General features: G+C 38.5%; 1 protein-coding gene across 9 annotated transcripts in view; it reads left to right on the top strand.

Moving 5' to 3' along the window:
- LOC128115613 (phosphatidylinositol-glycan biosynthesis class F protein) overlaps positions 1-13,993 on the top strand; it is a 143,295-nt gene that overhangs the window by 116,780 nt on the left and 12,522 nt on the right. For 6 of the 9 annotated variants that reach the window (XM_052746487.1, XM_052746488.1, XM_052746489.1 and 3 more), the window contains 3 exons: positions 481-572; positions 1,936-2,052; positions 13,880-13,988. In XM_052746487.1, the coding sequence (XP_052602447.1) occupies positions 481-572; positions 1,936-2,052; positions 13,880-13,988 (318 nt within the window). Of the gene's footprint in view, positions 1-25; positions 247-480; positions 573-1,935; positions 2,053-13,879; position 13,993 lie in introns of those variants that run through there. The other 3 variants (XM_052746494.1, XM_052746495.1, XM_052746493.1) reach the window with 3 other exon arrangements.

Here is a 13,993-nt window from a genome sequence, read left to right as displayed (position 1 = left end):
TCAATAATATTTCAATCATACCACATAAACAGAAATCAATTTTGACTCTTATGCTGGTATATGGTAGAGTATATTTGTGTGATATTTGTCTTTTAAATTAAAAATTATTACGTTTATTTATTTACTATTTCTTTAGTGTGTGTGCATGTGGGCCTGCAGCACAGCTGTCATAGTGAGACCAGAGAGTAGTTCTCCACTTCCATTGTGTGGGTTCCAGTGATTGGACTCGGGTCGTCAGGCGTGGAGGCAAGTGCCTTCACCTGCTGAACCATCTCGTTGGCCCTGACTTTAAGTTTTGTGCAATCTGTTTTGAGGGTTGTATATGTGATGAGACATGTGATCTGATTTGAAGTTACCCAACAAAGAAGGTTCAGCTGTCCCAGACATTTTGGGAATGAGTTCTATTTGGGTGTAAAATGGCAGAATTTATGGCTTCTTCAGTATCTTCTTGAGTCTTCAGTTTATTCGTTTCTCTTTTAGGTGACCAGAGTTTTGAAATGCTGTATGTACTTTCTAATGTCTTGTGTGTTCCTTCATATCATTTTTGTTCTCTACGGAGCACCACTAATAGAGTGAGTTCTGAGTCTTTAACTTTGTGCTTCCATATATTAACTTACTAAATGATATGCTAGCTCTTATCAACTGTAGTGGAACCACAGTGGGTTTGATTAATGATCAAGGTAGAAAACACTATTATTGTCCTGATTTTAGTACTGTTATGTTAAAAATATTGAGACAAAAAAAAATATCCAACAACCCATTGAGACAACTTAATTCTTCACATATTTCTGTTATTTAGCTTTCTGATACCCAACTATACATCATAAACACTGTTAATATATTATATATCATATATATAAATATAATAGTAATAAATGTATGGCTGTGAAAAACCTCTAGGTGTCTAACCTTTTGACAGTACAACACGATGTGGTCATCTACAAAGCTGTGTTTAAGAACCTTGTGATCACATTACCAAAATATGACAATGTTGTAAGTAAGTTTATCATTTGGGATGCATTCATAGCTATCCTTGGATGAGGGCCACAAGCTGGACATGCCTAGATAAATGCAGGCAACTTAGTATTGTGATATGTGTAAATTGGTTATATATAGTATTTCAGTGACTCAAATATGATTCTAGAATAGCTGAATTTATGTTCTTAAGGGGCATAGATTCCTTTATCAAATATCAATGTTTATATTAAAATTTAAGTCTTTAAAACTGGACGAATTTCAAATTAGTGGAAACTAAATTCACAAATATTTGTTAAATGAGACGTTTTATTTTAGCCATGATTAAATGATCATAGTTAAATGAGTGATTATACATACACACGCACACATAAAGCTGCAATTGCAGGTACACACACACAGTTGTATACATGCAATAAACTAACAGATTATTCTATTTTAGGCAGGGCAGGAAAGTCATGGAAAATGGTTTTGTCTAATCCATCTCAAGAGAATCAATGAATAGACAATGTGTTCCATAGCTCAAGGTTTTATCAGAATGAAATTTGTTAGACCTCAGTCATAAACTCTTGAGGTAAAACTTGGTGATCTTTAGTTTAGTCTCTTCATGTGGCTAAATGAAAAGCAGTTCAACTTTAAGAGTTTTGGAGATTATTAAGGAAGAAAGCTAATTATCCAAAACTGAGCTTTTTGGTTGTTTTGTTTTGCAAGAAGGCCTCAGTATAGATCTTCAGATTTTTAACATTTTTAAAATTTATGATTAAAACCATGTAATTTTCTAGGATGTTTTTAAAGCTAGTAGAATAATTTAGTCTTATTTAATGGGTTCAGGAGTTTTTCAGAGTAAAGTATAAGAAGATATTTGAATAGTGAATGCACTTACAAAGATGATACATGCTTAGAATAAATGTACCTCTAATACTTCTGAAAAGTTAACAGTTTTTCTTTTTTTTATCCTAGGTCGGTGTTGGAAACATTTTTATTTGCAGTTATTTTGTCTACTTTTACTACAGTACCTTGCTTATGTTTGTTAGGACCAAACCTCAAAGCATGGCTAAGAGTTTTCAGTAGAAATGGGTAAGTTTAAAATTTGTATTTTAGTGACATTAGTAATTTAAAAGAACTAAAGAAGTATTTTCTATTCATGTTGATGTACTCATCCTGTGAGTGTTTTGAGGCATTGTCTAGCTCTCCCAGATGTCAAAAGGGGCCAGTGCTCTTGGAGATTAGAGGCTGGAGGTAGACGGTTTGAGAGAACTCCAGACAGAGAACTACAGCCCCTGCCTTCACATTAACAAGAGACAGTACTACAAGTATAATTGCTTCTGTGCATTTCATAATGTAGAAATGAAGTTCATAATCTAGAAATACTTTTTCTAACCATCTCTTGTTTAGTCTTTTTATGGTAAGATCTGAGAGTGCAAGCTTTGCCAGATTTCATTTCTGTAGCTACCATACATATATTTTCAGCATAGCTAAGTTAAAGTTTTAGCTTCCTTAAAGCCATTGAGATAATACATACTGAAAATGGTTAATTTTAACTAAGAAAATCGGTGAGTTAGTTCTCATGGTTTTGACTTATTTATAACCCAGCAGCCAAACTTCTTGAGCATTGACTCTGTTCCACATTGTACTAGCTCTGTGTGGATTCCAGAATGTTCAGATCACACGGAGGAGCCGTGTGTTCAAGGGTTAAGAATGTAAAGAGCAGACCAGTGACTCCAGTGTACAAATCCCACAGTCAGTGCTGTAGGAGTGGGGCGTGACAAAGACCGGGCTGATAGGAGACCGCTCTGTGGTGGATTGGGTCAGAAATAGAGCATTTGATGAGACCAGCAGCAGGAAAGATTTCTGCAGGGCTGGAGGGGCGTAGAGACTGAAGTGAGCTTGGGCTGTTTGTGTGCTTCGGAAATCCACGGCTCAAGGAGAGCGGAGGACGGCTCTGGGTGCCCTGTCTCCGTAAGTTACATTTTTCTTTGGGAATGACTATTGGTTATTTTATATTTGGTCATGCTGTGTTTTATTTCACATCCCCCGCCCCCGCCCCAAACTGCTGTCTACTGATAAAGTTTCTAGGAACAAAAGCGTAACAACTGAATATCCCCCTCCACACACACATTGTTAGCGTAGTACCTCCAATGGAATTAGCTTATTTTAGTTTGAAAATTTTAAATATGGAAACTGGCTGAAACTTTAATGGTTTGTTTAGACTGGTGATTTAGCCGGCTTTAAATTTTGTGTCTAGTTATATATTTAGAGGACACATTGTCATCTGGTTTTATAGATTGTTCTTCTGTCACTTGACCTGTGTGTTCTACAACTCACTGTACTTTGCAAAATAGGCAATATGGGAAAGGATGGAGTTAGAGACATAATGCTTGGAGACTTCATTAATGACAAAAAAAAAAGAAGAAGAAGCTAGGAACTTAATAAAAATGGTAGCACGGTTTCACACTGAAATGGTTCCAAACCACATAAATATTACATCAAATAATATTCTTTTCCCAGGAAAAGACTTGAAATTTGTTTCTTGTCAGTTATTGTGAAGTAGTGAAAGATAGTTATTGGAAATCTGGCTAAGAATTAACACCAAATGTGGATGAATATGGCTCATGATACATTAAGTAAACTGATATAGTTGGGAGGTATAGTTACATATATTTTCTGAATTAATTTATTTGTGTGTGTATGCACGTGTGTGCATATATGTGTGGGCGCTGCTGTGCCATCAGGCATGCGTGGAGGTCAGAGAACAACTTCTGGAGGTTGATTCTTTCCTTCACTACATGGGCCCCAGAGATTGAATTCTGGTTGACAGGTTTGGCAGCAACTGTCTTTATCTGCTGTGTTAGTTAGGTTTCTTTGGCTGCAAGAAAACCCTGTGACCAAAAGCAGCTTGGGGAGGAGAGGGTTTAATTTGCTTCCATGTTCCAATCATAGTTTATCGTTGAGGGAAGTCAGAGCAAGAACTCAAGGTCGGAACTAAAGCAGAGCCGCGGAAGAATGCTGCTTACTGGCTTTCTCTTCCTGGCTTGCTCACTTGGCTCTCTTATACACCTTCTTGCCCAGGATGGCACTACCCACAGTGGCTAGGCCCTTGCAAATCAATCATCAATCCAGAAAATGCCCTAGAGGCTAGCTTACAGGCCACTCTGATGGAGGCGTTTTCTCTTGATATGATGTAAACTTGTGTCAAGTTGACAAAAAACTAGGCAACACACCTGCAGAGCCATCCTGCCAGCTCATGGGAGAAAAACTTTTGAAACAATATTGAGATACGATTCACATACCATAAATGTCACCTGCTGAAAATGTATGAGATGGCTTTCAGTACAGTCACAGATATACATACCCATCACCAGACTCAATTTTAGGGTATTTTCATCACTTCAAAAAGAAGTATATTTCTACGTCCTTATTGCTATCCTGTTGATGTCTCTAAGCAACCATGAATTTTGTTACTATCTCATTCGGTTTGCCTATACTAGGCATTTCATATAAAATGAGTTCAATTTGTGATCTTTTGTAACTGATTTCTCTTATTTAGCATACTGTTTTCAAGGTTCATTCATGTTGGAGCATGCATTGATATTTGATCGTGGTGTTAGGATTAAACCCTGGGCCTCGTGTGTGGGAGGCAGGCAGTCTGTCAACTGAGCCACATCCCCAGCACTACTTAGGTCAAGCAGAAAATCCACCAAGGTTAGAGCTTGTGTACAGGATGCAGCAGTTATGTCCGAGGTTGGAAGGGTAGAAGAGGTAGACCTGTGGATCTCTGAAGAATGCAGAAGTTGATGAAGTAGTGGTCATCTCTGAGAAAGCATCTGAGAAGCTAGTAGATAAGCTAGAGAGAGTTTCCATTGAAACTTTTTAGCTAGCTTGTGAAATTTGAGTCCTATTCCAAATGAGAACAATGAGTTAGATATTGAATTGATTTCTTGGTTATTGAAAGTTAGGTCTGTAATAGGAAGCTGCTAGGTTTCTCAGATGCCACCTAAATATCACTAGAGTATAAAAGCTACCCTTCCAAGATTTCCAACATGCAATTAGTTGACGAACAGGTCATTGGTCAGCTGCTAGAGGACGGTGACTAAAAAGAATTGGTTTGTAATACAAACCATTCTGTTTACTATTATATGGGATATGACATGAAATAATAATAAAATCAACCAGAAAACAGATTTTAATAACTTTAAAGCATGTTCATAAACTTTGTGTTAGTCCTCCGAGACATTTTACCATGTTCTTTATGAAGTTTCTGGAAGTCTGGCAGGATGAGATGAGTGCCTGGCTCAAGTTCTATAGTCAATAAACAATGGAGCTGGAACTTGAGGCCAGAAATAAGAAGATGCTAGTAGTTCAAGGTCAGAGGGCAGATTCATGCCCTTCCCTACATGGTGGTCCTCTCAGACAAGCTGCTTAGCTCCATGAATTCTCATATGTAATATGATCAGAAGAAAGTGAATTATTGCCAGAGTGAGTAAGGTAATAAGTAAATCAAAGAGCGTGTTCAAGAAATCTTTGTCAAGTGCATTAACAAATAGTGAGAGCATCTGTCTGGATATCCAGCCCTGACTACAGTTTGTCTGAGTGATTCTGTTTGGTTTTTAAATACAGACCAACAAGTGTAGTATGTCGCTAACACAGAATAGTACGGCTTTGCCAGCTAATTCAGGGTGGAGTGCACATGGACCAGTCATTGGACTGGAACAGAAGTCTTCATGTCTTTATATTCATTAGTGTAATTAGAAGCATTGAAATGAACCTAAGATGTTGAGGGTGAACAGGTCTGTTTTGAATTGACATTTCACCCAGCTTCAAATCAATATAAACGATTTACACTACTTTGAAGTGAAATAACTAAGTTTTAATTTACTTATTCATTTTTACATGTGTGGGTGTTTTGCCTTCGTATATGTCTGTGCACGACGTGTGCCCCTAGTGTGTGGAGGCCAGAAGAGGTAGTCGGATCCCCCAGAAGTGGAGTAACAGACAGTTGTGAGCTAGCATGTGGATGCTAGGAATCAAACCTGGGTCCTCTGGAAGACCATCAGGTGCTCTTAGCCGCCGAGTTCCCTCCAGCCCCTAGGTTTAATGTATTTCTTTGCACGTTCATGTAAATTCAGTACTGAGCTGAAAATGCAAACATTTTGAGCTTGAAGATTGAGACTTAACATCCTGAGAGTAAAGGATCAATTCTGATACTTTGGAAATTTAGACATACTTAATTTTACTATTTAACAGGATTTTTCCATGAGATTATTCCAGAAAAGTAAATGAAACCACCCCTGAGAGAATGTTCTTGTAAAGAAACTGATGACAAAAAAGTACTTTGGTTTCTTAAAATATTTTGCCGGCTTCTTGTTGGTCTGCATAATATTGGGTACACTTGATTTGTAAGAGTTTGATTTGGTTTGTCAACTTGTAATTATCACGAAGTGTGTTCTTTTCACTTGCGGACTTCTTATAAAGGAGAGTAGTAACCTGTCATAGGCCTGTTTTGTAGTGAAGTTTGCTTTTTGGCTTGTCAGTTTGTTTATGCTGTTGTTTAACTGTCTGAGTTCGAGCTTGGTCACTTGAGCTAATGTGTTCCTGGATAGGACGCTCAGATCAGCAGTCTTGTCAACGTGAAAGCTCTCAGTGCACCTGACCTGTAGATGAAAACAGGCCTCTTTTTGTTATCTTTATATTGATACAGATTTTATCTGGAGAAAACTACCATGGACATTAAGAGTGTAAGATGTACTCATATAAAAGTAGGTAACTTAGTTTGAATGTAGTCACACAAACTTGGCAAAGGTTTTAATATTCATTCAGTGGAGAAAGTTTATACTGAAAACTATGTAAAATATTGTTAGCCACCAGGAGGAGTTGTACCCCCCCTTTCCTTAGATCAAATCCTTAAACCTATCCTGATGAGAACCTATCTAAGCATGCATGCTTACTGTTAATTGCATTCAATGACTGGTACATTGACATACAGGAGGCACTCAGAGTGGCATATTTCAGTAGATATTTAACATAATGAATTTCAGTGAAGTCAAGTAATATGGGCAGGTACTTAGGCCTTATTGTCACGAAGAGTGATCTGTAACATTTCTTTAGTTACATTAAAATTTTATTCATAGTATAGTAATAGTCTGTTCTTGGCCTTATTGGCTATGTGCAAATATTATATAATTATGACAGTACTAGCGGTAATAATACACTTTAGACAAGTTTATTATGGAAACCTATGAAATGAAAATAAGCCAGTATTGGTCCCGCACAAAGTTAGTAGGAATTTGCTGGTTTCAATTTTTTCTCATTTCTTTGTTACAGAAGAATGCATGTGTGTATGTATTTTTTAGTCTAAGTAGTAAAACATATAGATTTTTGTAGTAAAAGCATATTAAATTTTAAATAAAGATCACATTAAAAATTCAAATATGAAACAGAAAGTTAGGGGACTAGTAACACTACTAAAGGAGCAATAATTACGTATTTTATGTACTCTAACTTTGTTTCTTCATATAATGTGCAATTTTGAAACAAAAGCAGTTAACTCGAGTCATTGCCTTATAATTTACTTTATTCCATTGATATTATGAACATTTTTGCCTGTGTGTATGTGTAAAATGTACCACTTTTTGCATAGTACCTCAGTTATCATATCTTTAAGTGAAATGAAACCTCAGCCTCTATTGTTTTGACCATGGAGGAATATGGTGATGCTGTAATATAGATGTTGGCGCTTCTGGATAGGACATGGCTGTGATTCTGAGGGATTCTTCAGTTTTTGTCCTTGGTCTAGGATGGAAAAGGCAGTAGCTTCCCTTTCTTGTACCTTCCTAGCCTAATTACTGAGAAGGAGAGTAGGTCACTGTGATTGAATTAGTCTCAGCATCATATCATTAAAATTGTTCTGTGATTAATTTACTATTGAAAGTTATCACATTTTCACAGTTGTAAGTAAGGTGATATTTATATCTTTGTTTCATCAAACTTGAGCAAGGGTTTCTTTGAACAGTTGTAAGTAATGTGGTGTACATATTTGTTTCAACAAAACTTAGGCAAGGGTTTCTGTGAACTAGATTGCTGGAGTAGAACTCAGGGATCAACGGCAGCTGATTGACACTGTCAAACTAGGGTCCCAATGTGAAGAATGTGTGTACAGCTACATAGAGTTTCTCATCAACACAACAGCCGGTCCCTGTCTCATTGTCAGGGCGCCTTGCTTTTTATGAGTCTAAGAGCTGCTTTCTCCTGAGGCTGCCAAGGACCCAGACGGTACCGTAATAGCTTCATCTGGTTTCTAAAAGGATGTATAAACCCTGGCCAGGAGTTTTTAAAGTTTGAATCATGGAGCCACCATTTACTATATTTCAGCTGAGTATTATTATTGAATCACAGAGATAGCATCTACCTTGTTCTTTGCTGTTCTTTCCCTCTGCCTTAAGATTAAAAAAAAAAAAAAAAGGAAAAAAAAGAAAAAAGAAACAACAACAGCTAAACACAGGTAGGGAATAACATCCAGCGTTCAAAATGCAGATTGACAACAGGAACAATTGGAGCCAGTTGAGCTGAGAAGACAGACCCAGAGAGAATTCATTTGTTCTGTATCTGAGCAGAGAGGTAGCCTGGCCAGCTTGCCCATGGGACGTGTGAGCAAGGGCACTAGAAATGGCACATAGCAGTGAGGGTGGTGGGGCATAGGGGAGGGAGAGACATGCACAGGCAGATGAATAATGTGATCGGAGAAAAGACCCCTGGACCCCGAACCAAGCAAATTTCACACAGTCTACCACAGAAAAGTGTTAGTAAGTGTATTCATTTAATACAAGGAGCAAAGATGTGAAAATGACGAAGACCAGATTGCAGAATCAGTGCCATAAACTCAGAACCTAAACCACCTGTATGATACATATTTCAGAAATATCACCAAGTGGCTAGGTGGTGCACACCTTTAATCCCAGCACTCGGGAGGCAGAGGCAGTGGAAGATCTCTGAGTTCAAGGCCAGCCTGGTCTACAGAGTGAGTTCCTGGATGGGCTATGTAGAAAGACCCTGTCTCAACAAAACAAAACAAAATGAAAGAAATATCAAGAAGCATAAGGCAAGTTAGAAGATCAAGTTTTAGCATGAAGGAAAGGTTTGAGCTGATGAAAAGAAGTGAGGACAAGGAAGGAGTTGGGAAGCATGAAGCAATTAGAGAACATATGATAGATACAGAGACAAGGGAGAGACAGACGTAAGACTAATGTGTGCTTCTGTAGCACACAAGGGACTCTAAAGATGGCAGTTCTCCTGATTGAAAGAATTAGTTTTTGTATGAAAGAGGCTCGTTACGCCAAAAAAAAATTTGAGTGAATTAGGGGTGCAGAGCAGAAGATACTGTGAAAGTAACACGAACAAGTGGAACAATGGAAGAAGAGAAGTGGAGAAATGGAATTGTACCCCTCAACGCCTCAGCCGTTTCAGCTAACCCTAATGTTGAGATTTGTTCAGCTTCTTCACGAGATAAAGCTTAAAAGAACCTCCTACACACCAGTGAGTCTGCTCTCACCTACAACCCTTCCCTCCTTCAGGAAGCTAGACTTACACCATCTAGCCTCAAATGAAATCTAAAACCAAAGGGACTCGGTAAAAACAAAGACAAGAACGAACAGAAGATGACCACTTTTTTTTTTTTTAATATATCTGTAAAACACGGACAGGCAAAGGGAGTAATACTCAGCAGTAAAGCTCTGGGAAAATGAAATACTGTAGAAAAACAAAACAGAAGTCGAGATAAAGTTGGGAAAAAAACTCTTATTCAAACAAAAAGACAAAAATTTTTCTGTATGTGAAATGTAAGATACCCAGGGATAAAGAGATGATTGGACATTCTTCCAGAGAGTGGGAAAAGCGTATTACTTGTAGAAATGGAGGGCTAGAATGGTACTGAACCTCTGGGTGGGAACCAGGACCCAAGGGAACGATACCTTCCAAAAATCCAAGGCAAAATATTTGTCGCGGGCTGGAGAGATGGCTCAGTGGTTAAAGAGCACTGGTTGTTCTTCCTGAGGTACTGAGTTCAATTCCCAGCAACCACATGGTGGCTCACAACCATCTATAATGAGATCTGGCGCCCTCTTCTGGCCTGCAGGGACACATGCAGGCAGAGCAAAGTATACATAATAAATAAATACGTCTTTAAAAAAAAAAAAATATTTGTCGCAATCATAATAAAGTCATTTTCAGATTTAAAGCATGTCCTCAAAGCTGTTTTTGAGAGGGAAGGAAAAGTGATGGGGGATGGAAGAGAGAGAGAATGGGTCAAGATGTGACTCCGAACCCAGGCAGTAGATTCCCGAAGCAGCAGACCAGAGACAAAGAAATTCAAAGATGACAGTGCAGGATCCTCAGAGGACAGCAGCTGTCAGCAGGCTGAGAGCAAGCAGGTTGGAGTGAGCCAGGCACCTCACAAAGAGAGGGGAGGAGAAAGAGGAAGCACGTGTCTAGAGCACTGTTGAGGGAGTTTCCTTTTTAAACATTTAGAGGAGAGTTAGTGACAGGCAGATAAACAGGTGGGAAGAGGGGAAGAGACAGTTCTCCCAGCAGCCTGGGGAAACTGAAAGTGTCTTTATGGAGAGAAAAGACATGTGATTGTGCTTTGCTCTGTGGTTGGTGTTTCAGAGTTAGGATAAAAACACTGTTGTCCATTCAGCTGAAGGGGGCAGGGTTAGTATTGAAGAGATGACAGAGGGCGACAGGCCTGTGTTCATACGGAAAGCTGTGGATAAAAGGAGCTATGACTTCTACAATAGAATGCAGAAAGTAAGGAAATCTTGAAATACGAGACATGAATATATATATAATTGGAAACATCTCTATAGGATGTAGAAATCAGATAGGGGAGGAGATTTATTCTAATTGTAGTCTTTGACTTTAAAGACATCACATAAGTTATTTTGATAAATACATTTTCTTAAAATCAGACTACAGAATTTTTATAGTTTTATAGGTCTTGGTTCCATTTTTTTATGTTTATTGTATATAGGATCACAAACATTCATGGCTACACCAGACAATCAAAACTGAAAACAACCTTTTGGATGTCTGCACTTTTTATTTTAATAAACAGAAGTTGGTTACAAATTGCTGGAATAATGAAACAATGTGGAGAGCATGTGTCTTTTCTCCAGTGGCTCTGATCACTGTGGTTAACATCCTTCAGTGGTTTCTATAGCATGACTTTAATGTCATCTTAACCATAGGTCTGCTGCATTGAGGTATTCCACACTGCCCAGGATGATTGCAGTCCACAGATCATTAGGAAGATGTAGAAAAATTGGAACCTTCACATATGACTTGTGGAAAAATCAGATGTTTTAGCTGCTTTGGGAAACTGTCAGTTCCTCAAATAGCAGGTGACCCAGCTGTTTCCTTCTAGGTATATTCCCAAGAGAGATGAGAACATGTATCCACACAGAGATTTGCACACAAATGTTCCTAGCAGCATTATTTTTAATAACCAAAAGGCAGAAACGACCCAGATGCTCATGAACTATTGGATGGAGAAATAACATCTGCAGTTATCATACAAGGGAGTATGATCCACTGACCTGAATGAAGTATTGATACATGCTACACTGTAGATGAACCTTGAAAAGAGTATTCTAAGTGAAAGAAATCAGTAAAAGAATTCTTGCCATTTGAGCTCACTTTTGTGAAATATTTAGAATAGGCAAATCCACAGACATAAAGTAGCTCGGTTGCTTAGGGCTATGTGGAAGGCAAAATGGGGAGTGGTTGCTGATGGGTGAAGAGTTTCTTTTTATAGTGATTAAAATATTCTAAGTATGGCTGGTGATGATTATGTAACACTGACTATCCTAAAAACTATTGCATTATAAACTTGATAAGTAAGTTATGTGGCTGGAAAGGGATTTCCTGGGGTTTTCAGTTTGTTTGGTTGGTTTGTTTTTGCTATACTCAATGAAGTCATTGTTTTACTATATCCCAGGTTGGACTAGAGCTTGCTCTGTAGTCCAAGCTAACCTTGAACTATCCCTTCTGTCTCAGCCTCCTTAGTGCTGGAGCTAGAGGCGTGAGCTGCCACACCTGGTTTGACATTGTATAAAACTCTAACCCACGGGCTGGAGAGATGGCTCAGAGGTTAAGAGCACTGGGTACTCTTCCAGAGGTCCTGAGTTCAATCCCCAGCACATGGTGGCTCACAACCATCTCTAATAAGATCTGGTGCCCTCTACTGGTTTGAAGACATACATGCAGACAGAACACTGTATACGCAATAAATAAATCTTAAAACAACAACAACAACAATAACAAAACCCCAAACCCTCTAACCCATCTCTCCAGCCTGTTTCCCGTCTTGCTCTTGGCCTCATCCAGCATCACATGTGTACGCTTACACAGTGCATTTTCCTAGCTTAAGGTCTCGCACTGCTTATTCCTTCAAGCCTTGATGACCTTCTTCCTCTTCTGGGAAAGCAGAAGAGTAAACTCTCTCTCCAGCAGAGTAAAGTGTGCTTTGAGTCTCTCCCACACTCACTTCCCGTCTCCAGCACATTGCACTCTGTGTTGTGGTTAATGTCAACACTTGTCAGCCACAAACCCAGTCAAAACTTACCTTTGAGAAGTTACCTGGACAGTGCAAGTCACTTTTTATATTTAACTCAGCCAGTTTATTTCCTCTTCAAAATAGGAAGTTTTCCCTTCTGCTGGGTGCTAGTTGAAACTGGCTAGCATTTACAAGCATTGCTTAAAATCCAGAGCAGTAAGGCCCAGCAGTAATACAAATTTGAATACATGGTGATTGTCTACCACCTCCTCTCAACCCCAAGTTTTAACAGAAACAAGACTCTTCTAGATGTGGGACTGTCAGGTGGACAGAGTTGGTTTATGGCAGACATTTGACTGTCTGTAATTCACTATTGTACACTTTGTGTGCGATAATTGGAAGGGCTTCCAATGAAAATGCTGCTGCTGCTTTTCATTAACTTCAAATTAACTCCACCATGCATTGTAAGCAATCAGATCTTTGACCCCACTTACTGCACTGCTGTGGGCCTTTACTGTAACTAGACACATGCTCTTACATGTCATAGTTACATAGTCATATAGTCATGCATAAGAATGACTTAAGTATTCACATTATAAGGCTGAAATCAAGACCTGAACTATGAGAGGAGCAAGAGTTCTGTCCTTCCCTTTACCCTAATATAGGAATAGTAGGCAAAATTCACTGTGTTTTTGTTTGTTTGTTTTAAGATAGGACCCCACTACATAGTCCTTTCTGGCTTTGAAGTCACTACTTGAGCACTGTCTTGCCCTGAGCACTGGGTTTATAGGTGTGTGCCACCATGTCCACTATCATGGGATCCTTTGAAGTTCTTGTTCTCTGTTCCTTGTCAGATAGATGAAGTCATATTGATTGAAATATAGCATGAAGAAGATGAGTCAAGAAAACCATTCTACATTCATATAATGAATTACTATTATAGCTGTTCCTGCAGAAAACAAAGCTAAATTGGGCTTAAAGCATGATGTAGTTAAATCTTATTTGGGAATATACATACTTACACATATTTCGTTTATGTAGATATGTGTATATACTTTAAGATAAAGTTGTGTGTGTATCTGGACCTGCACAGTCTTTCTGGAGAGGTATATCATAATTTGAAAATGACAGTTGTCTGTGGGGAAAGGACTCAGGAGGTGTGATAAGAGGACTTAGTTGTTACTCCAGTGATCTTCTGTCTCTCACAGTGCACATACATCTTCATGTTCCTATGTCAAATGGTGTTGATGATGTTAAGTGAATGAAAAACATGTGTAGCATCGATTTGTGCTAGTGCTTGTGTGATTTTCCAGCTATTATAATATAAATTGCCAACAACTTGTGTATTGTGTCTTGCAGAGTTACATCCATTTGGGAGAATAGTCTTCAGATCACTACAATTTCTAGTTTTATAGGAGCATGGCTTGGAGCATTTCCTATTCCACTGGATTGGGAAAGACCATGGCAGGTTGG

The sequence above is a fragment of the Peromyscus californicus genome, unplaced genomic scaffold (assembly GCF_007827085.1).
Source record: "Peromyscus californicus insignis strain IS unplaced genomic scaffold, ASM782708v3 Scaffold_1__1_contigs__length_55948999, whole genome shotgun sequence".
Taxonomy (NCBI): Eukaryota; Metazoa; Chordata; class Mammalia; order Rodentia; family Cricetidae; genus Peromyscus; species Peromyscus californicus.
Note: the sequence above shows the minus strand (reverse complement) of the source record. Positions and strands in the feature narration are given on the sequence as shown.